Source organism: Emydura macquarii, unplaced genomic scaffold (assembly GCF_026122565.2).
Source record: "Emydura macquarii macquarii isolate MOO-44397 ecotype Brisbane River unplaced genomic scaffold, CSIRO-AGI_Emac_v2 contig_719, whole genome shotgun sequence".
Lineage (NCBI taxonomy): Eukaryota > Metazoa > Chordata > Testudines > Chelidae > Emydura > Emydura macquarii.
In genome coordinates, this window is record NW_027130856.1 from 8754786 (window position 1) to 8776806 (window position 22021).

At 40.7% G+C, this 22021-nt stretch overlaps 1 protein-coding gene across 1 annotated transcript in view; it reads left to right on the top strand.

Annotated features, from left to right (window-relative positions):
* The window catches only part of ADARB2 (adenosine deaminase RNA specific B2 (inactive)), a 393127-nt gene that overhangs the window by 296900 nt on the left and 74206 nt on the right, over window positions 1–22021 (top strand). The window contains exon 4 of the mRNA XM_067542797.1: window positions 13381–13495. Coding sequence (XP_067398898.1) covers window positions 13381–13495 — 115 coding nt within the window. The remainder of the gene's footprint in view (window positions 1–13380; window positions 13496–22021) is intronic.

The following is a 22021-nucleotide window of genomic DNA, read 5'->3' on the forward strand; positions in this document are numbered from 1 at the left end:
ATTTTAGTGAGCTCTAAGGCACAGAACCAGTCTCAAATGGACAAACTAGTGATGCCCAGAACGGCTTCTCAGGAACCAGCAAATTCTTAAGGTTCACTGTGTCCGCTAGTGACATTCAGGAAGCACACTGGGGCTATGCACAACATTCTGAAACATTAGACAGACTGCTTTTTCAAGTACAGGTTCCAGCTACATGACCATTCAAAGGGCCTCATCTAAGGGTCACTGAATTTAGTGGAAAAGCTTCCTGTTGACTTGAGTGGGTTTTGGACCAGGTAAAGAGTAAGGTTCCAAAGGTCCACAGGTCAACACCCCTCTCATTATCTTCTCCCACTCCCATCGTTGACCTTTTCCATGTATCTCCCTGCATGGAATGACCTTCCAACCCCTGGGAGTCGGCTCCCCATCTTCTCCCATACAGCCCTATTTTTTTCTGTGAAGCCCCCAAATTAAAATGGCCAGAGTAGGAATTTTCTGAAATGACTCCTTCCTCTGGGTCTTCCAATGTTTGCCAGTCTTATATCTAACTCATAGACCATAAACTCTGTAGTGCAGGGACTCGCTTGATCCTAGAGTTTCATTCAACACTAAGCACGTTGTTGATGCTTAACAAATAATTACTAATGATGTAAAAATAAAAAAAAGACTAGCCTAGCCTACGTGGAGATAAGTCTTCCCTGAGGGACAAATAGAGTATTCATTCCCTGGCAGGGGAGGAAAGAGTGTCCAAATAAGAATTGCTTTAAGAGCAAGAATTTTTTGCCTTGTCCCAGCAGTTAGCTGAGACAGCATAGGTCAGATGAATAGACTGACATCATCACATGTGCAGAACAAATTCAATTTGCTTGATTCTTACAGAAATATGGAATTTACTATGATACAGCACCATATATGTAGTTAAAACAATCATAATAGGCCTACTGAACAGTTTTTCTTGCTGTAGGGATTCTTCCGACTGAATCAATGAGAACATCTCATCTTTTTTATCAATTTTGGTCTGCGAAACTTGAGGGTGTTCAATTTAAAAATACATTATTTTTTATTAAAGCTTTGGTTAGAAGCACATTTCAGGGATGTGTAGCCGGTTACATATGTGCCCAGCTCACTCTAATAAATGTGATTAAGTAGACTCTCCTGAGTTGGGATGTACAAGGAACATACCGATGTGTTCAGCTGAGTTGAAAATAATAGTCAGACAAAATAAAATAATGTCCATGTGAGATAAAACAAAGTCCCTCTCCTCTGGTTCCCTGAGGGATAAGCCAAAGCCAGTCATAATGATCGATACCATAGCAGTTATGTTCAGACTGAAATAGTCATTGTACATCTCCCAGAAAGAATCACAATGAGCTCCCTGGCAGCATCTTGTTCCTTCATTAGTACTGTATAAAAGCCTCTGCATGTTAAAAAGGGGGCTGAGTTGTGAAGGAGAGGTAAGGAATATCCCTATTTTACATATGAGGAACTCAGGCACACAGTAAATTAAATGACTCTCAGCATCACAAAGGAAATGTGTGATTGAGCTAGGTATTGAACCCCTGTCTCTTGAGTTCTCAGTCTACAGCCCTACCACTCAAATAGCTTTCCTAATAGTCTGGCTGTCTTTTTATCTATGTATTTATCTGCTCCCTATTGCCATAGTATCTGTGTGCCTTCCACCTGCACATAGAACTTCCATTGTGGATGTGGGGAAAGCGGTGGACATGAAATACCTTGACTTCAGCAAAGCTTTTGATACAATCTCCCACAGTATTCTTATCAGCAAGTTAAAGAAGTATGGGTTGGATGAATGGCCTATAAAATGGATAGAGAGCTGTCTAGATCATTGGGCTCAACAGGTAGTGATCAATGGCTTGATTTCTAGCTGGCAATAAGCGGAGTGCACCAGCAGTCGGTGCTGGGGCCAGTTTTGTTCAACATCATTAATGATCTGGAGGATAAGGTGGATTGTATCCTCAGCAAGTTTGCAGAAGACACAAAGCTAGGGGGAGTGGTAGATACCCTGGAAGGTAGGGACAGGATACAGAGTGACCTAGGCAAATTGGAGGATTGGGCCAAAAGAAATCTGATGAGGTTCAACAAAGACAAGTGCAGAGTTCTGCACTTAGGATGGAAGAATCTCAGGCACAGCTACAGACTGGGGACAGATGGGCTAAGCAGCAGTTCTGCAGAAAAGGACCTGGGGATTACAGTGGATAAGAAGCTGGACATGAGTCAATAGAATGCCCTGGTTGCCACGAAGGCTAATAGCATGTTGGGCTGCATTAGTAGGAGCATTGCCAGCAGATCGAGGGAAGTGATTATTCCCCTCTATTAAGCATTGGTGAGACCGCATTTGGAGTATTGTGTCCAGTTTTGAGCCCCCCACTACAAAAAGGATGTGGACAAGTTGGAAAGAGTCCAGCAGAGGGCAACAAAAATGATTAGGGGGCTGGAGCACAAGACTTATGAGGAGAGGCTGAGGGAACTAGGCTTGTTTAGTCTGCAAAAGAGAAGAATGAGAAGAATTTGATAGCAGCCTTTAACTACCTGAAAGGGGATTCCAGGGAGGATGAAGGTAGGCTGTTCTCAGTGGTAGTAGACAGCAGAAGAAGGAGCAATGGTCTCAAGTTGCAGTGGGGGAGGTCTAGGTTGGATATTAGGAAAAAGTTTTTCACTAGGAGGGTGGTGAAGCACTGGAATGGGTTACCTAGGGAGGTGGTGGAATCTCCATCTTTAGAGGTTTTTAAGCTGCGGCTTGACAAAGCCCTGGCTGGGATGATTTAGCTGAGATTAGTCCTGCTTTGAGCAGGGGGTTGGACTAGATGACCTCCTGAAGTCCCTTCCAACTCTAATCTTCTATGATACTATGATGCCAGAAGACAAGGGTGGAGAGCAGCCTATGATCCTTTGCCATTTTTTTCTTCTCAAATCTATATCTTCAAAATGATATAGTCCATGGAAAGCTCCTGACTAATTCATTGGCTCAAGGATGCAGCTGTTGGGAGATAAATTACCAACCAGCTGTATAAAAGGTATTTCCAAGCCCAGACGAAAGTATGCTGGGTAGCTATTTGCTACATTACCTGACCACTTTCTGTGCCATTTCCGCTTCTCCACAAAGAGCTGATGAGACATATGATTTAATGTCAGAGACTCTGGAAAGGTATCTCTTTATAATTCACATTCTCTGTGCCAATTTTTTCTTCTATGTGGAGTCACAAAGAAAAATACTGATTCCTACCTTCAAAAAGATACATTTTCTGCATATTGTATAAGAAATTACATGTACAGCTTCTGCTATCAGTGAAGGAGGTTGTGAACCTAATTCCCCATTCCCCATGCTCAACATTTACCCCCAAATGTCAGTAATTTACTGCAAAATAGAGTACTTGGGAGACAGGAGTAACAGAGCCCTTTGTGATATCTGCTTAGTAGAATATTTCATCCCACCCATATGCAAATCTAACCTTTCTCATATTTCAACCCTATAAACCCAAAGACAGGATTTCAATAGAAAATATTTACGAAAGGCTTTCTCCTTTATAATCTATTGATTTTAATATCCTTACCACTCCTGTTGAATGTCAGTTTTACCCTGAAGACTGCCACTGCAAACTTGAACACATTTAATTATTTATACCATTTGAAATATTAGTGCTGAGAAATGAATAAACGTTTTTAGTTTTGTAATGTTATGATCTAAAGTTTGATTTTCCTTTGTGTATATGCTGGTAATTTGATATTGCAATCAGGAGTTACAGAATGGTTCAGATGACACAATGCAGCTTGAAAGGGAGTGACATTTATTTTTCTACCTTATTTATGTACAGTAAAAAGGAGCCTTTTAAATACAGTGTTCCATTTTAGAATATACTTTTGCAAGTGCAGATTCAGAATTATCTGTATTTCTTTTTTTTTAACAAGGCACCTAACTAAAGGCTTATTTCTGCCGTCAATTACATCTACGCAACCTCCATTGGTTTTAGTGGGGGTGGGTAAGTGTAACAGAGCAGTTTGGCAAATCTAGTTTGCCTTATACACATCACTCACCTCATTGACTAAAGCAAACAGGGTTTTGATGTTGAAGAACTAGTTTCTGGCTTAAGTTTTCTGTTCATGAAGAAAAATCAAACTATGGAACATATGGAAGCTAAGATTTAAATATCAGACAGACAAAAAAACTTGTTCTGAAATTTAGTATAGAAGTTTAAAGAAAGTGGTACATTAAAGGCAAATTCTGCTATAGAACCAGATTCTGCCACCCTTAGTAACTGTGAGTAGACTCTCACTCTGTTGATTTCAGTGGGTCTACTCAATGAGTAAAATATTACTCAGCGTAAGTGTGGCAGAATCTGAGTCCTGATTCAATAAAGCATGGGTTTAAATCCCATTGACTTCAAATGTTGAAAGCTGAGCACATGCTTAAGTACTTTGCTAAATCTGCACCCTAGGATACAGGACTTTGAGGTAAAGCCCCCTGAAATGTGTTATCTCCATTGATTTCAGTGGATTTTGGGTCAGGCCCAAAGTCTGTAGGGAAGCTCACCTCCTAGCTATAACTATAACTATACATAGTGCTCAGGAATCTGACCCTGTATCAGTAACTAGGCTGTGGATTTTCAAAGCACTGAATGTTCCTCTTTTCTCCTCTTTACCCCAAGATTTGCGGTCTGTTTATGCCATTATACTTTTAGTTCAATTACATGCTATTCTCCTGGTTGTCTTGGACTTCTATTTCACAATGAATATTTCTATTTTCTTGAGTTTCTGCATCTTCCTTATGGCCTGCCTTTTTCACCAGCTGTGTGATTTTTATAAAGAGATTGCCAAGATCTATTTTGCTCTTTCATTTAATCAAGATGGGGACTTTTGTCTTCAGTCCTGATACCTGGCAAATGTAGAGTTTCTCACAGATGAATTTCATAAAGCAGAAATGTCAAAGGCTGGCTCCCCCCGTGCTTGATTTTGAAACTCTTTTGATGGCAGCCAACTTCTTCTGGCCAATATTCCTAAGAAACCTGGTGATGGAATTGTCACCAGGCTCATGTTATCCTTTGATAATTAGAATTTCCTGGCTTTTAAGGTACCTAGATATATACCTTTTAGTATTTTAAGACTATTTCTTAATTGTAAAGCCATGACGAAAAGAGGCAATGGGGCTGGAATATCAGGGATGTCTATGAGCTGGGGTGGGATAAGTCTGTACAGCACTTACTTCAACAATGTTCACCCACTATCTATTAAATCCACAATTTGGTTTAGGTTTGGTTTTTTGTTTTTGTTTTAACTGAAAGATTCAAATCTAATATGGGGCCTAATCTAATGCCACTGAAGTCAGTGTAAAGGCTCTTGTTGATTTCAGTGGGCATTGACTGGATCAGGCTAATGATGCTGTAATGGTAGTTTATGTTTCAGTATCTTGTAAGAGTGAGAGACCACATAAGACTGGGAACTGTTCCCAGGTCTGCTACCAACTCACTATGTGGACCTGGGCTCAATCCTTCAAGATACTGAGTACTCTTGTGATGTACTACATGCCGTCAGTTCTCATTGGAGTAAATAAGAATAGAAGGGCATTTATCACCTTGCAGAACTGAACCCTTAATCTCTTTATACCTCATTTTCCCCATCTGCAAAAATAGAAATAATATTGCTTACCCACCCAACTGAAGCACTTTGAGATCTGCAGGGCAAAACATTTCTATATAAGTGACAAGTATTAGTATTATATTGTAGCTCTTCAATGTCCTTTTAGATTAAATTTCACACTACTGGTTGATGCTTCTGAATCCTACTGTATTTACAAAGTCCAGGGTATGTCACTTCATCACTTCTACATTGCATTAATTTACTGGCATCCTGTTTAGCAATTTATTCCAGACAAAAAAACTCTCTTGACTTATCTTAGCTAAGAGGCTTCACATTTAATGGATTTGCTATTCTTGAAAGTCCCTGGTCACTCTTTGAAACCAGTGAATGCTAAATTCCTTATTGTCCATAAATGTTATATGAAGTCATGTCATTCTTTTGCCTTTAGTGAGTCTCTTTGCCCTCTGGCTTTGGAATCCACTTCCAAATGAGGTAAAGTACACTCTGAGTTCTGGGATTTCTAAATCCAAAGTTAAAAGTTATTTGTTCTTTTTAGCATTTTTTAAATGAGTCTTTTAGGAATTGAATTTGCCTCTAAGCTAATTAACTCTTAATGAGCGCAAAATGCCTTGGGATGCTTATATGGAGGACACTGGAAATGCAGGCAAGGATTGGTCTGTAATGCTGATGGAGATTAACTTTATGATTTGATTCTTTTTAAAATGATGTAGCAGGTTGTTTAACTGAGACATTCCCTTTCTAAACAAAGCTGATCAGATTTGTAGTCCACACTATGTGAACCCAATCGTAGTAATCCTGGGTGCATCTTTTTATTTTTCTGTACAGTTTAAGATGTTTTTAAATATGGAAAACAAGATTAGAAACGCAGTTTTATATCATGAAAGACTGGCTGTGTTATAGTGGTCAGCACAGAGAACTGGAGTTCAAGACAACTGGGAGCTCTTGAGAGCTCTGCTGCTGACCTTCATGGACCTGTCATTTGCCCTTTCTATTCCTTAGTTCACCCATCTGCAAAATGGTTATAATTATATTTCCATTACAGCTTTGCAGTGAGGCTTAATAACTTTATGGATATTTAGTGTTTTGGGACTTTGATAAAGGTATTATTGTTGTTACCAACATTTATAAGTACCAAGTATTATCATAATTCATAGATGTATAGTGTTTAAGGCCAGAAGGGATTTTTAGATCATCTATTCTGATCTCCTGTATATCACTTTAAATTTCACCCAGTTACTCCTTCATTGAGCTCAATAACTTGGGTTTGACTAAAGCATATCTTCCAGAAAGGCATCTAGTCTTCATCTGAAGACATCATGAGATGAAGAATCCATCTCTTCTCTTGGTAATTTGTTTAATGGTTAATCACTCTCACTGTTAAATTTGAATTTGTCTAGTTTCAGCTTCCAGCCATTAGTTCTTGTTATGACTTTCTCCATTAAATTAAATATCCCTTTATTAATCTATATTTTCTCCTCATTATACTGTAATGAAGTCACCTCTCAATCTTCCTTTTTAAACTGGACAGACTGAGCTCTTTAAGCCTCTCACTGTAAGGCATTTTCTCCAGCACTTAAATTATTTTCATTGCTCTTTTCTTCATCCTCTCCAATTTTCCAACAACCTTTTAAAAATGTGGACGCCAGATCTGAACACAGTATTCCAGTATTGGTCTCACAAATGCCACATACAGAGCTAAAATCCCAACTCCTCCTCACTTCTCCTGTCTTTGCACATCCAAGGATGGCATTAGCCCATTTTGCCAGAGCACCACAGTGGGAGATCGTGTTCTGTCGCTTGTCCATTCTGACCTTAAATCCTTTTCAGAGTCACTGCTTTCTAGGATACCTTTCCCCATTCTGTAGATATGGCCTGAATCCCTTGTTTCCAGATGTATCACTTTGCATTTGGTTGTATTAAAATGTATGTTGTTTGAATGGGCCTAGCTGACCAATCAATTCAGATCGCTCTCTATGACTATCAGTTCTGCCAATCTTTGTGTCATCTAGATATTTCATCAGCAGGGGTTTTATATTTACTTCCAGACCATTGCTGAAAATGTTGACTAGCATTGAGCCTATGTGATGGGGTGTCCACACAGGACTGGAAGGTGGGCCAATTAACTCCACAGGATGCATGTGGAGGAGGAGCCCCAGAGCAGGGAATTAATGGAAGCAGGCTCAGCTGGAAGGGCCTAGGTAAGCCAGGAAGCTGGCAACAGAAGAGACTGCAGGAAGGGAGGCTGCAGTTACTTCCTGAGAGAAAGGAGTTGGGAGGCTGGCAAACCCAGAAGTGGGGGGAAGCCAGGAAGGTAGGAGAAGGCTCAGGGGAAAGCAGCAAGGTAGGACAGTGCAGGTCTTGGTTGCTGATTGGAGGGCCCCTGAGCTGGAATCCAAAATAGAGGTTGGGCCTGGGTTGCCCTACCAGCCATTGAGGTCATGGCATAGACCAGGCAGAGGATAATGACTTGCCTGGGACATTTTGTTCCAGAAAGACTTTGTTACTCTCCCGGGAAGAGGAGGACCTTAGTGACCTGGCTGGAGGGCCAAGCCACGAAGAGGAGACTGCAGATCCTAGAGTTAGCCAGGCCACAGAGCTAGACAGGATGGGGAAAGATACTAACAGAGGGAGAGTGCAAGCCTGGTAAAGTTAATTCCCAGGACAACCAGCAGGAGGAGCCATTGGCAGTGAGTGCACCCTGTGACATCCTAGTACTGGTTTCTGTGCAACCCACTAGAAACAAACCAATTCAGCGATGATTCCCCATTGACAACTACTGTTTGAGATCCGTCAGTTAGTCAGTTCTTAATCCATTTAACGTGTTTTATTGATATTGTATAGTGCCAATTTTTTAATCAGAATATCGTACTGTACTAAGTCAAAGTTTAAGTTACAAAATCTAAATGTATCACATCTGTGTAGTGTCTTTATCAACCAAACTTGTAATCTCATACACAAATGAAATCAGGTTTGTTTGACAAAACCTATTTTCCAGGAAACCATGTTGATTGGCATTTAATATATCTCTATCCTTTAATTTTTTATCAATAAGAATCCTGTATCAGCTTTTCCGTTATTTTGCCCGGGACTGATGTGAGGCTCACCAATCTTTAGTTACCCGGGTCATCTTGCTTGCTTTTATTTTTTTTGAGAATATTGACACATTAGCACTCCTCCAATATTATGGAATTTCCCTGGTATTCCAAGTTTTCTTTAAAATTAACATTAGTAGTACAGAGATCTCCTGAGGCAACAATTTCAGAACTCTTTGATGCAAGTTGTACTAGCCTATTGATTTAAAAGTGTTTATCCCTGGTACATGATATTTAACATCCTCCTTAGTTGCTAATAGACTGGGAAACATACCTTATCATTTTAATGTGTTACAAGTACATCATCCTGCATCTTTCCAAATACAGAACAGAAGCTTTTATTGAACACTTTTGCCTTTTCTGCATCGGTACCAGTTTTACCATCTCCATCTAGTAATAGACCTATATCATTGTTAGGGTTTCTTTTGTTCCTAATATACTTTTACTTCTTATTGTCCTTAGCTCTGCCAGCCATAATTATGGTTATTATGGTGTAGATTTTCCAAAGCATAATAGAGTGTTAGGCTCACTGCTCCTATTGACTTTCAATGGAAGTCGAGCGCCTAACTGCCTTTTAGCTTTTGCTCAAGTGACACTGGGTTCCATCCCAAAGAGTTTACTCAGCAGATGCTACTTCAGTTTGCAGACTATAAGGGTGTTTATGTGCACCAGAATTATTGTTAGCAATGAGTTATTTTATTATTAACACCCATTCATATAGCACTGTAAAATGGGTAGCGCACTTCTTCGCAAAACTTGAATAATATAGGGTCCAAATGTCCAGTCACTAGTCTGAAGTGTTAGGTGCCTAAATGTTTGTGTGTGCATAAATACTGATGATCATTTGGATAACATAAAGCTGAGGATGTGACGAGACCCTGTGTGTTATTCTGCAGACATTCCAGCGCATGTTTGCAAGATAATAATTCTTAGCACTGATCACCTTCAAAACACTTCCATAAATATTACCCATTTAATTCTTGCAACAGCCATGTGAGATAATTAAGTATTCTTATCACCATTTTATAGACAGAAATATTAAGAGATGGACAAGAGAAGAAACCAGATGAGAGTTACACAGCAAGTTGGATGCGGAACTCAAGAACACCTGGCTTGCAATCCCATGCCCCACTAAAACTACGGCATGTCTAAATGGTGTGATTGCAGCTTGTGTAGACATTCCCAAGTTAGCTTTGAACTTGCTAGCTCAGGTACCAGAGCAGTGAAGTTGCAGCAGCATTGGGCTTCAACACAGGCCAGTCCCATGCATAATTACAGGGTTCCAGGTGGGCTTTGACAGCCTGCATTGTGACAACCTTTACCATAGCTCGCTCCGGTATGTCTACACAAACTGCAGTCACACTCTGTCATTGCAGTATAGAATGTTAACCCTGACCACATTCCAAATGAACGTGGATAGCTACATTTAGACATAGAGGTCCCTAGTTAGTCACCTAATGTACATGGGTACATGACTAAGTCTTTGCATGATCAGGTCCTAAATGTGCTGATTTTTTGATGCACTGAGCACCCACAGTTGCATAAGTGATGTATATAGCTTTTATTATTATTATTGTGTAGCATTTATATTATGGTAGCACCTAGAAGCCAATCAAATCAGGGACCCACGGTGCTAGGCACTGTACAACATATAATAAATGACTATCACTGCTCTCAGGACCTGACATTACAAAAGACAAGACATAACAGGTGGCTAATACAAATAACCAGGTCAGAATAGGGTAGTGGAAGAGACAGGGTAGCAAAAATAATAGGATGTGTGCAATTCCTAGCCAGGAGCAGTGATCACAATGTCACCTGTCTTGTTCAAGCCCTCTGCACTGAAATTGAGTTTCACCTTCTGTAAATGAGGTAAGTTATTAACACACATTACTGTAGATTATTGCTATTAACATGCATACCTAATATTGCTATTAATAGACATTTTTGCTATTACTCTGCAAATAATTCACAAATAACCTTTTTTCTGTGAATTTACTTCTTTCCCCTGTTTATGAATGGTCCTCAACCAGACTGTGATTTTTACATGTTTGTGAGCCATTTCCATTGCACAGCCAAGATTGAGCTGTCTGACTGGGCACCTGAATCACATGGTATTGTTTCTGCCATCTAAATGAACAACATAATCCTTATAAACTACTAACACTTCTGCCTGATACAAATATCACTTAATCACAAAACAATTTTTGTTTCATAATCATACAAATGAATAGCTAGAGGCCTGAAATTCATACTACACAAGCATTTGTATGAACAAGACTTTTGCCACATGGATGTTGTGGAAAAGCAGATTTAATTCAGAAGCTGCCAAAATAATTGAATATTTTGTCTTACTTTCCATCTAATTTTAGGGTAGAATTTCTTATGCATCTCACAGAATATATATGAAGCAGTCTTTCATTTTGCAACAAGCCAGCATATATTTTTACTATTATACCCTCCCTCCCCTCCCCCCACCCCCTTTTTCCCTTTTTTTTTTTTTCTATGCGGATGGTCAGCTCCTAGATCAACATCCAGAGAGCTGTGCCTAGCAAACCAAGAAAAGGACAAAGAAAACCCTATGTGCTTCAGTATGCACAAGAATCAATCAGTCACTTCCAAAGATGGAAGCAGGGGTGAGGGTTGCAGTGGCATGGAAGAGGGGAGTTAAAATGTTTAGCAAAAGGGGATCACCTAATTTGTGTTATGTTTTATTTAAATGGGTTTCCATATCTATTTACAATACTGTTTAAAAATTAATGAGCACTTGTTATAGCAACTACAGAGGCATATGCTCTGTGTGTGTGTGTGTGTGTGTGTGCGTGTTTGTGTGTGTGTGAGGGAGCCATCCAAGAGAAAGCACTCTTATAGGCTCACTCAAATAGTACCACAAGCTGTGGTGTTTATGAGAGTTTTGCCCGTTTACAATGCTCATTTTTCATCAAAATATTTTCATTCACATGAACAGGTTTTTGGAGGTGGGGTTTAAATCTTTTGGGCCCTGTTGTCTTATTGTTACTAATCTGTAAATAAAAGGAACAGCTGATTAACTGCACATGAGCCTCCTGGAAAGTTCAGGGCACAAAGGGCAGTTGGAGAGTCAGTTTGCTTGAGTGCCGCTGTTTTGTTATTCCTTTATAAAGTGCTTAGCCCCAGTGCATAAAGTGTTCTGAAAAAGTGGAGGGGCGTTCTGTCATAATCTGGGAACAGAAGCTTTGGTAAAACAGTGTTTAAAGGGCACTCCTCAGGAGCCCTGCTCGATTTTTAATATTTTTTTAACTGGGTCTTCAATCCCCACCCCCGCATACACAGACACACTTTAAGCATGGCTTAGCCCACCCTCTCCTTCACTCAGCAAAGAAGTTCACTCAGCAAAGTGGTTGCTGGCTAAACTCTCTCAGATTATTCAGATTGGACCTCTTAATGCTGCTGTGTAGCTCAGACCACTGAACAGAGTAGGGCCTTATCCTGAATACCCATCTCAACTCATATTGATTGCTAAGTGGCTGTGGTGCTTAGCACATCTCAGGAACAAGCTCTGATGCTGCCCAGTGTAGCTCATACCAACATAGTGCTGCAGGGCAGGGGTTACTGCTCTTTTGCAGGTACCATCCTTTGTGTGAAACATAAACAGAGGTCCCTCAGGCTGTTTCTGGTGGCTGTCTATGTGGAAATTAGCAATCTTATGGTATGTGTCTAAAAGAGTTGGAGATAACCCCTGAGTCCATCATTTCTGCTCTCTTCACTTCACTGGACCATTAAAAGCCCTTCTTGAATGTGGAAAAAGGACGTTCTTGTTGCACCCCAGATGCAACACAAGACTCAAAGGGCGTCTCAGACTTCACGTGGCTAGGAACCAGCCAAGGGACAAAGTAACTGTTTAAGTTTCATGAAGCGACTGAAGTTTTGCTAAATTAACGTTCATGAACAATAAAAATACTGAAAAAAATAACTTGGAAAATGAGGTGACACCCGCACCATTCAGCCCACTGTTAAATGACTTGCCAGGGCAAAGAAACACTTTTTCCGACTAGTAAAATGCTTTCAGGACTGGTAAACTTTTCTTGGACCAATGACCAGAAACAACATTTTTCAAATTCTAGGTCCTTTTCTTGACCACTAAGGTTTGATTCAAAGCCTAGTCAATGTGAGCCTTCCTATTGATTCAGTGCACTCTGGGTCAGCTCCTACCATTAGCCCTCTCACGATACGTCTACACTTCAATAAAAAACCCACAGCACTGAGACTCTGAGCCCAGGTCAATTGACTTGGGTTCACAGGGTGCAGGCAGCAGGGCTGAAAATAGCAGTGTAGACATCCCCGATCCCAGGCTCTGATACCTATCCCCCTCGTGGGGTTTCAGAGCCCGGGATCCAGCCTGAGCACAAACGTCTACACTGCAATTTTTAACCGCTTAGCCAGAGCCCTGTGAGCTCTAGTCAGCTGTCCTGGGCCAGCCTTGACCATGCCATGCGTCTTTTACTACAGTGCAGATGAACCCTTAGAGGCAGCTAGTGGTGATTTATGATATCGATAGTCTTTTAGGAGGCCATTCTTTTTACTTTTTTGCTGAGGTAGGTGGAGCTTAATTCTAAAAGGGAGATCTGAAAGGCAGAAGGCTGGTTATTAATTTGTAGACACACACAGGTGCTTCAATAAAAGAAAGTGAAAAATTCCTTCTGATTGTGTCTTTCAGGAGTTTGCTGATTCCATATATCAAATGGTCACACAGAAGTTTCAAGAGTTGACAGACAATTTCACCTCCATGCATGCACGCCACAAAACCCTTGCAGGAATTGTGATGACCAGAGGTAAGATGCCCTTTTCTTTCACTATTTTATTTTCCTGAAGCATTCTTCATGAATAAGGAATATATTTACCCAGTCCACATTACTAAAGGATCCTTTTACTCCAACACAGAAAAATATACAGTAACGAGAGAAAAGCAGCATTAAATATTTCAACTTCAAGCAGGTGCACAAAAAATGTATTAACAGTAGAAACACAGGTAAATTTATAAATACAAATATAAATACATATAAATATACCCTTTTCTCTTTATTCATGGGATGAAATGCAGATCTGACTGATTTTATTTCTCCTAATAGGGGTTCCTTTTTTATTATCAATAAGAAAAATATTATCTCTTTTATTTGTTTGTTTGCATCTAAACACAGGAAATGTTCAGTGAAGAGAAGCATAGACATTCAGTTCTGTTAGTGCTTAAACAGGGGATGTACTCAACCCGAGAGCATACAATACAAAGACATGTTCAGCAGGTGAATGAAAGCATTGCATAAATGGCCTTACTTTGTTTGTTTGCATAGGAGTGATTATCTCTTTTCTGGGCGCCTTATGGTATTTATGAGAATGTCACCATCACAGATACTGCATTAATCATCATTCTCATTCAGCAGTGTGGAGCAGTAGATATACTTTAGCTATAAGAGGAAAAACTTGGGAGTGAGAGAGAGAGATATATAAGTAACCCAGGCTTTTCTGTCTGGTTCCTTTCAGCAATTACATTAGCCAGAGTCCACAGGGACAATTGTGCATTCTGCAGGGCAACAGGCTGGAGACAGGACTACCTACCAGGTCTTTTCAAACTACAAATTCTACATCTTAAAGACTAACATAATTTCACCTACTTGTTGCCTCCTGTTGAAAGGGAAAGGGTGAGAAATCAGCATTAGAATCACAGAAATTAGAGACAGAGTTGGCCTAATTGTCTTATCCACCTTTTGTCAATGCAGGATTCCTCCCTACCATACATTTCCTACTACTTTGACCAACCTACTGTTATTATTATTGTTGTTTGTATTGTGATAGCGCCTAAGAGTTCCAGTTGTGGCCCGGTACCCGATTGTACCAGGCGGTGTACAAACATACCACCAAAGAGCTTACAGTTGAAGTATAACAGATGAGAGCTGGATACAACAGTCAGATGGGGGATCACTAGGAAACAATGACATAATACTGGGCAGTCTGTTAGGCAGTGGTCTCAGTGCACCAAATGTATAATCAATATCAATATTTTTGTATGCATCACAACATCCGGGAATTTTAAGAAAGGACTTGAAGGAAGACAATTAGGCTTTTGTGGCTGTTTAGCGCGTCCCAAACATGAGGGACCTCAAAGGAGAAAACATGAAGTTGTTTCTTTGAAAAAGTCTAGTTGTTGGCATCCTGTGTAAGGTGGCTTCGATCACTTCTTTTGGGAGACTCCTCCACAAGTGAATCAGTCTCATCATCAAGAAACTTTTCCTAACATTCATTTTCCCTTTTATAACCTCACCCATTCATACTCATAATGCCACCCTATATAACTCTTCTGCTTCCTTGGGACCCACTCCTGGCTCCCCTTAAACAGGCAGAGTAGAGTCAAAAGCACCATAAAAAAGGAGTAGATTCCCCACGGAGGGGGACTCAGAACTTGAGCTGGGAAGAGCTCTGTAACAGGTCTCTGCAGAGCACCACAGGGGATATAAGTGGTTGTTTCAAGAGCACGGCCACTAGGTCCAGGTATAGCCAAAATAAATGTTTAGGAGGGGTGCAGTGGAATATGTCAACAGTTGGTGCGCATGGACAGGTGTATTGATGGTTTTGTTTCCTTGTGTGGTGTGGGTGGGGAATTTGAAGAGTCCTTCCTCCAGCTACTTTTGAATTTCATATGAGTAAAATCCTTTAACCTGGATTTTATTCACTTGCAATTCACGGTTCTCCACAGTTAGCACAAATCCAAGAAATAAATGTATTTAATTTATCCTCATAAGTCATTTCCTCCAGATTCATTATTTTAATTTTTCTCCTCAGAATTCCCCCAATTTAAATTGCCTTCAATTTGTCATGATATCTAACCGCTCCTAAGGAGTCGTCCACACCCTCCCCTCCCCCCCACTGAATTCAGTGTTATAGGTGTGCTCAAGAGAAGACACTAAGCCAAAAGCAGTCTTATCTGGACACGTTCCCCATGAACATTTGAATCCCTTCTCACTTGAGCATATCTGCAAACCCATGGATAGAGAGGGTTATTTGCCATTTGTGCCACTACATTCTGTTCTGTAATTACAGGGTTGTGCTCTTTTCCCAGCCATCATTCTCAGACATAGCAAGGATCATGAAGTATAGGTTTCAAAGGTGATAGGGCTGGGTTTCTCTCTAGCACCAGAGCTATTAATAAGTGCAGATCTCTTGAGTTATTAAAATGGAATCTGGCTGCTACAGTGGAAAATTGTAAGAGCTAAGCAAATAATAAATAATAATAACAGCAGTAGAAATAACTCTGGTAATGTCTTATTGAATTTGGTGAGATACACAGCTCCCTGCATGCAAAAGTAATTCTGTTTTCCCCCTCATTTCAATTTAAAGTCATGTGGCTTATAAATAGAATTTTCTATGCTTGTGCTGTTTTCAGGCAAAACTTTGAAAAAACACAGTGATTGTGGGATAACTGCCGTTGAGATAAAACAGCAGCTCTACAAACAAAACAAAAGTGCAGTAAATAGGTTCTCTTTTCCTGAACTCTGCCATTTTCCCTCTGCTTTTTCAGACTGCAGGGGAAACCAAAGAGAACTGCAGCTGAGTGCTGTGTCGGAGTTATGTTTTAACACCAAGGGCAAATTCCTAACTAGAAGGAAGAAGAAAGAGAAAAAATGTAGAAAGTGATGTTACTGAGTGGCTGTGAGTTTTCAGTAGTGATAAATTGCTGGTAGGAAAACAGAATTTACCTCCACAGGAAATTCTGACCTTTCAAAATTTGTTTTCATCCTGAATCTTGATGAATATGAGTTGAAATATTTAGCAAAATAGAAATTCTGAAATATTTTGATTAGAAAGCATCAAAAGGACTTTGTGAAAGTTTCATTTCAATAATGTTGAAATATTGAATATATTAAATCAAATGAAACAAACTCAAAACAAAATGTTTCAGCACTATTAGAACAAAATGTTTTGACATTATCAGAGTGAAATATGTCAACATTATTGATATGAAACAAGAAAATCGAAACAAATCATTTTGAAACTGTCAAATTTGTTGAAATCGGCACATTCCCATGAAATATTTTGATTTTGACAAAATGACATTTTTCCAATGAAAAACTGTTTAGTTAAAAAAAAATCAACCATCTCTAGTGATAATATAGTTCAGAGAGAATCACAGAAAATACTGATGGAAAAGACCTATAGCGTTAGTTCATCTAGCCCTTTTCCCCTCCAGGCTTTTCTTAAGTAAATTGTTAAGTTTATTCATTACATTAATATAGCACAATATTAATGTGAGGCCCTGATTCTCACCAGTTTTACATTGGTTTAACTCTGCTGTCTTTTGCGCAGTTGTTCTAGACTTATACCAGAGAAATGGTTTGTCCAACTCAGTTTTACTTCAACTTGGAAAACAGAAAGACAACTGAGATAAAACTATCAAATACAGACTTTCATATACATGAATATACATGTTTAATACTGCTGAGCAATTTTTCAGAGGAGGCAGGTGGTATCAACTGCATATTCAAGAAAAAGTGGCTAAATTATCTGGAACAAATTCACATATGCTGTGCAAAACATTATCTAAAGAGGGATCTGAACTGGAACAAATCCCAAACCCCTCCAATTTTCAGGAGGTTCAGACTCAGATCCAAATGCAGTATGTCAGGCTAATCTCCATAGGATGATGTGAACCATTCCATGCTTTGCGAATGTTGAGATCTGGATCTAGAGTGAGCTTTGCATCTCAGGGACATCCCTAATGTTGAGAACTAATGTGAAATTGAGCCCAAGCTCACTAAAAGCTTGGACCAAATTTACTAATGTTTTTGTGACTCTGGGCTTCATCTTTTGACAATCCACATGTACATGCTACCTGGCCCAATATCCCCCAGCTTTGCTCAGTTCTTATGGTGTGGGGATGGGCTAATCACCTGGCACTTTAGCTAGGATTGCCAGGTGTCTGGTTTTTGACCAGAATGTCTGCTCAAAAAGGGAACCTGGCAGTGTCTGGTCAGCAAAAATCTGGTTACCCACAGTAACCGGCCTCCACCACTGGGGGACGGGAAAAGCAGGCCTGAGAGAGAGCAGTGGCTAACTTCCAGGCCCAGCTCCAAGAAGTAGGTACTGGCCACCACCGGTTCACAACCACCAGGAGGGGATCCTGTCCACCACCACCTCTGCACTGCACCGACCCTGCCCCTTATTCCAGGGACCGACCCCCCCACCATGTCCTGCTGTGTCCTGATTGCCTGGGCCCCTTGCTTTAGGAACTGACCCCTCCCCTCCACCTTGTTGTGCCCCGTTTGTCCCCACCCCAGCCCCTCACTCCAGGGACTTGTCCCTTCCCCCACGCCCTGCTGTGCCTTCATTGGGCAGGCAGGCAGGCTCCATGTCAGCTCCTCCCAGCCCAGGAGAAGGGGTGAGCAAGTGATGGGGGCATGGAGAGTGAGTGATGGAGGGAGAGGGAGAGGAGTGAGTGGGGGTGGAGCCTGGGAAGAGGTGGCGCAAGGGGCTGGGCTGGGGGGAAAGGGCAAAGGGGAACGTAGGTTGCACTTTTCCAAAGAGCAACAGTGCTGGTTCCTCTCCACCCTTCCCCCCTGTATCGCCACAGGCATTGTGCTCTCACTGTTGTAGGGCAGAGGAAGAATGAGGCCACATGTTCAGCGCTAGTGTTTATTTGTGGAGTGCCAAGTGGTAGAGGCAAGTGCAAAAAGATGCTAAATTGAATGACTTGTTCAAATGGAGACTTCCAGCGGAAGGATAATGCCAGACTGGACCAATAGGGGAAACTGCTCATTGGGTCTCCCCTATGCCAAGCCAGCAGCACCACTCTGGGAAGTATGGGAGAGACAGGACGGGAGGCAGGAAAGTCACCCAGGAAGAAAAAAAGAGAGAATGAGACATTGGAGCTAATGGTGGGGTCAGGAGATCAGAGGCCACACTGAGCAACAGTGTGCCGCCCCCCCTGCTATCCCTAGAACAGAGGTTCTGAACCAGGGGACTTACCCCCGGGGGGGGGCGGGGGGGGAGGTAGAGGTGTCAGGCTTTCAGGGAGGGGTTTGGTCTGCGAGACTTTCTGATGGTTCAATGCTTATAGTAAAAGTGGGGAGGAGGGCGGGGGAAGCACGAAGTTGCAGCACCACTCACTCAGATTTGGCCTGGCCACCCCTCCATCATAAGAGAGGGATATCCAGGGATAAATTTTAGTGAGTGGCGTTGCAACCTGGTGCATGGGGTCACAACACCACTCAGGTTTGGCCCAGCCACCCCTGCTGCCCTAGGTGAAGTCTGCTGCCCTATGCAGCTGCCTAGTTCGCCTATAGATAGAGCAACCCTTGTAGGAGATGAATTAGCCCTACAACATGAGGAACTTTTCCACTTTATTGGGTAAACTTTTCAACAGTCAGAGAACATCAGTCCAAAAGGAGTTCATGGCAAATCAAGGTTTGGAAGAAAGAAGATCCCTTTCTTCTGAGAAGGTGATGATGGTACTTAAGAGGAAAGGAGAAGTCATTGTTGAGCTATGCTTTCTGTCTTATTGCAATCAAGTTCTGATTGGCTTCTCACAGGAATGCTTTTGTACCTTTATATTCCTCCTTTCCATTTAGGGCACACCACTGGCAGAATGCCTCCTGTTTGCACCATTAGAGTAGTGAGCCTCTTTCCCTTTTGTCTGTACAATTCTGCTTCTTAGGCACAATTTGCCAATTATAAAGACCAAAGCTATTGTTATATTTTTGTGTCGCAAAGACGGGACAGGAGAAGAGTGCTTTGTGGTTTTCTAACATTTGCAATGAGACACAGAACATTCACACTGTTATTCGACCACTGATAGTTTTCTTTTGTGGACATTTAACAAATATGCATGTATGTGATGGCCAGCCACTTGGCTTAGACAGCAAGGAGCGAACCAGGGATGTTCAGAATAAACGCATTGGCTGTTACAGCTTGAGCTAAAGAGACAAAGCTTTGTAGCTGTGGGTTGCTACAATTTGTATCCTCTGTGGATTAGCAGAGAGAAACCTGAACCACACATTTCCCAGCGGGTTACACATACATTTGCTTAGCACCCAAAATTACTGTGCATGATAAAGAATACCTGTCACTTGCTCCATGGATGATCTGTTATTGCCAAAGTCCCTCTTTCATGAAAAAAAAATCTCAGAATCAATATAAGCAAGATGAAACTGGTATTTAAACACTATTTGCCCATTTGTGTTTGATAAACCTTGACAGTTTAAATATAGGTGGCAACTTTTTTGTCATGTTTTCTGCTAAAAATTAAGCATTAAGAAACTTCACTGCTCTTCACAGGAGGACATTCATGAGAGAATGCTATAAGTTGATTTCTCATTCCAATTTTTTCTTTGTGTGTGTGCGTGCGTGCGCATATGTGTGTGTATGTGTGAGGCTGACAATCACTTTGATCTTAAAAGCAAACAGAGAGGTCTTTTCAGTTATCTGTCTGAAATAAAGATGAACTGGACAAACGGGCCCTAAACAGCAATTTCATGCTTCAATGAAAGATGGGAAATTATCATCTGTTATCTCATGGAATTGATCTTAATAATTGCTAAGTAGAATAATAGAAAAAAGGAAAGTTTGCAATATGTCTCCATGGATCTTTCCAGTCATATTAAGATTCATAAAGCCTGACATCTAACTCTAATCAAGAATATTGATGGGCAGTTGATTTCTGATCCATAGTTTAAATAGGGAAGATGGAAACTAGTAAAATACAGCATCAGATTTGTAACATTTACAATATAAATCTGCAGGATCCCAAAGCTGATTTTGTCAAAAACTGGCATCATGAAAACTGGGCAGACCATCTGCACATGTTTTACAAATCTGTACCATGAGCAATATTCCAGAAGAATATTAGATACTGGGGAAAATTTTCAAAAGTCCTAAGTTATTTAGGCTCCTCGGTCCCAGTTTCAAAAAGTGACTTAGGCACTTAAGAGCCTATCAGTGAGTGACTTTCAGTGAGGCTTAGGCTTGGGAAATGGGAGTTAGACATCAAATCTACATAGGTGCTTTTTAAATCCCATTAGGCTCCTATCTGCAGCTTTTGGTCCCTAACTGCCTTTTAAAAAAATCTGGCCCTACATCAGTTAGGTGCTTTTGGAAGTTTTACCAACTATTTAGAAGGGCTTAAAGTCTGTGGTGATGGTGGTGGTGGGGGAATCTAGATATACATAGAGATAGACAGAGAGCTATAGATTAGATGTACCTAACTTTGTTTTTTAAAAATCATTTTTCCTGTGGCTATGAGCCTTAGCCTGTTCATCTGCAGTTTATTGGTAAGTACTCCAGATTCATAACTGAATCTCACAGATCTGAATCTCACAATCCTGGTGTATAGTGGGATGAACAGGAACCCCAGATCCAAACACTAGATTTGGATTTTAAAATCTGGGCTCAAACTGAGATCAGAATTTGGCAGCTGATGCAGTCAATAACTGTATGAAAGAGAAGATGTGTGTACGTCAAGTAACCTTTTAACTTTATGATGTTGCTCAGGAAATGTAAAACTATAGCTAATCCCAGAGCTTTATTTTCAGAAGTATAAGAAAGAAAAGGCTTCAGCCAGGCAGAAGGATCAGCAGTTAAGCTGAAGGAAACCTTTGTGATGAAACTTCAGCCCATGCGAAACTTACTTAAATTCAGATTTTCTTAACTCAAAACTCATTGAAAGGTTTGTTAACCTGGGTCCTATCTTCAGCAACCATGGCCCAGGGTTTCAATGTGAAAGAAGGGGAAACTTGGCAGTCTTGACCAAGTTGCATTTTGAGTTTGTTTGAACCTGAAAGCCCAGGAGGGTTTGAAGCCACATGAGCTCAAGTTTTAAAACGCTTCATATGAAACCCTAGAAACAAAAAAGACGTTGTCTACACACAGAAGTCCCCAGTTTAGATGCAGTTATACCAGTATAATAGTGCTTATGTTGGTATAGCTTATTCCCATACATAAAGGGAAATAAACTGTACTGATAGAAGGTACCTTTACCTCAGTAAAACTGCATCCATACTCAGGGTTGTACTGGTATAACTATATAATTAAAAAATCATACCCCTAACCAAAATAATGATAACAATACATAAACTGTGTGTAGATCAGGCCACAGTTTTGCACCACTCTAGTTAGCTAATATTATTGACCAGTTGTCAAAACAGGCATAATAAAAACATTAATAAATAAATAAAACTTCTGGTGCTTGGCCTAAATGTGTAAGCTAATGACCAGATCTAAATGTCGCACTGTAATGGGAAAGATTAGGGCCCCATCTGCACACTGCACTTCAGGCCCATCAGACTAGTGATGTTCAGGGGAAAATAGAAACAAAT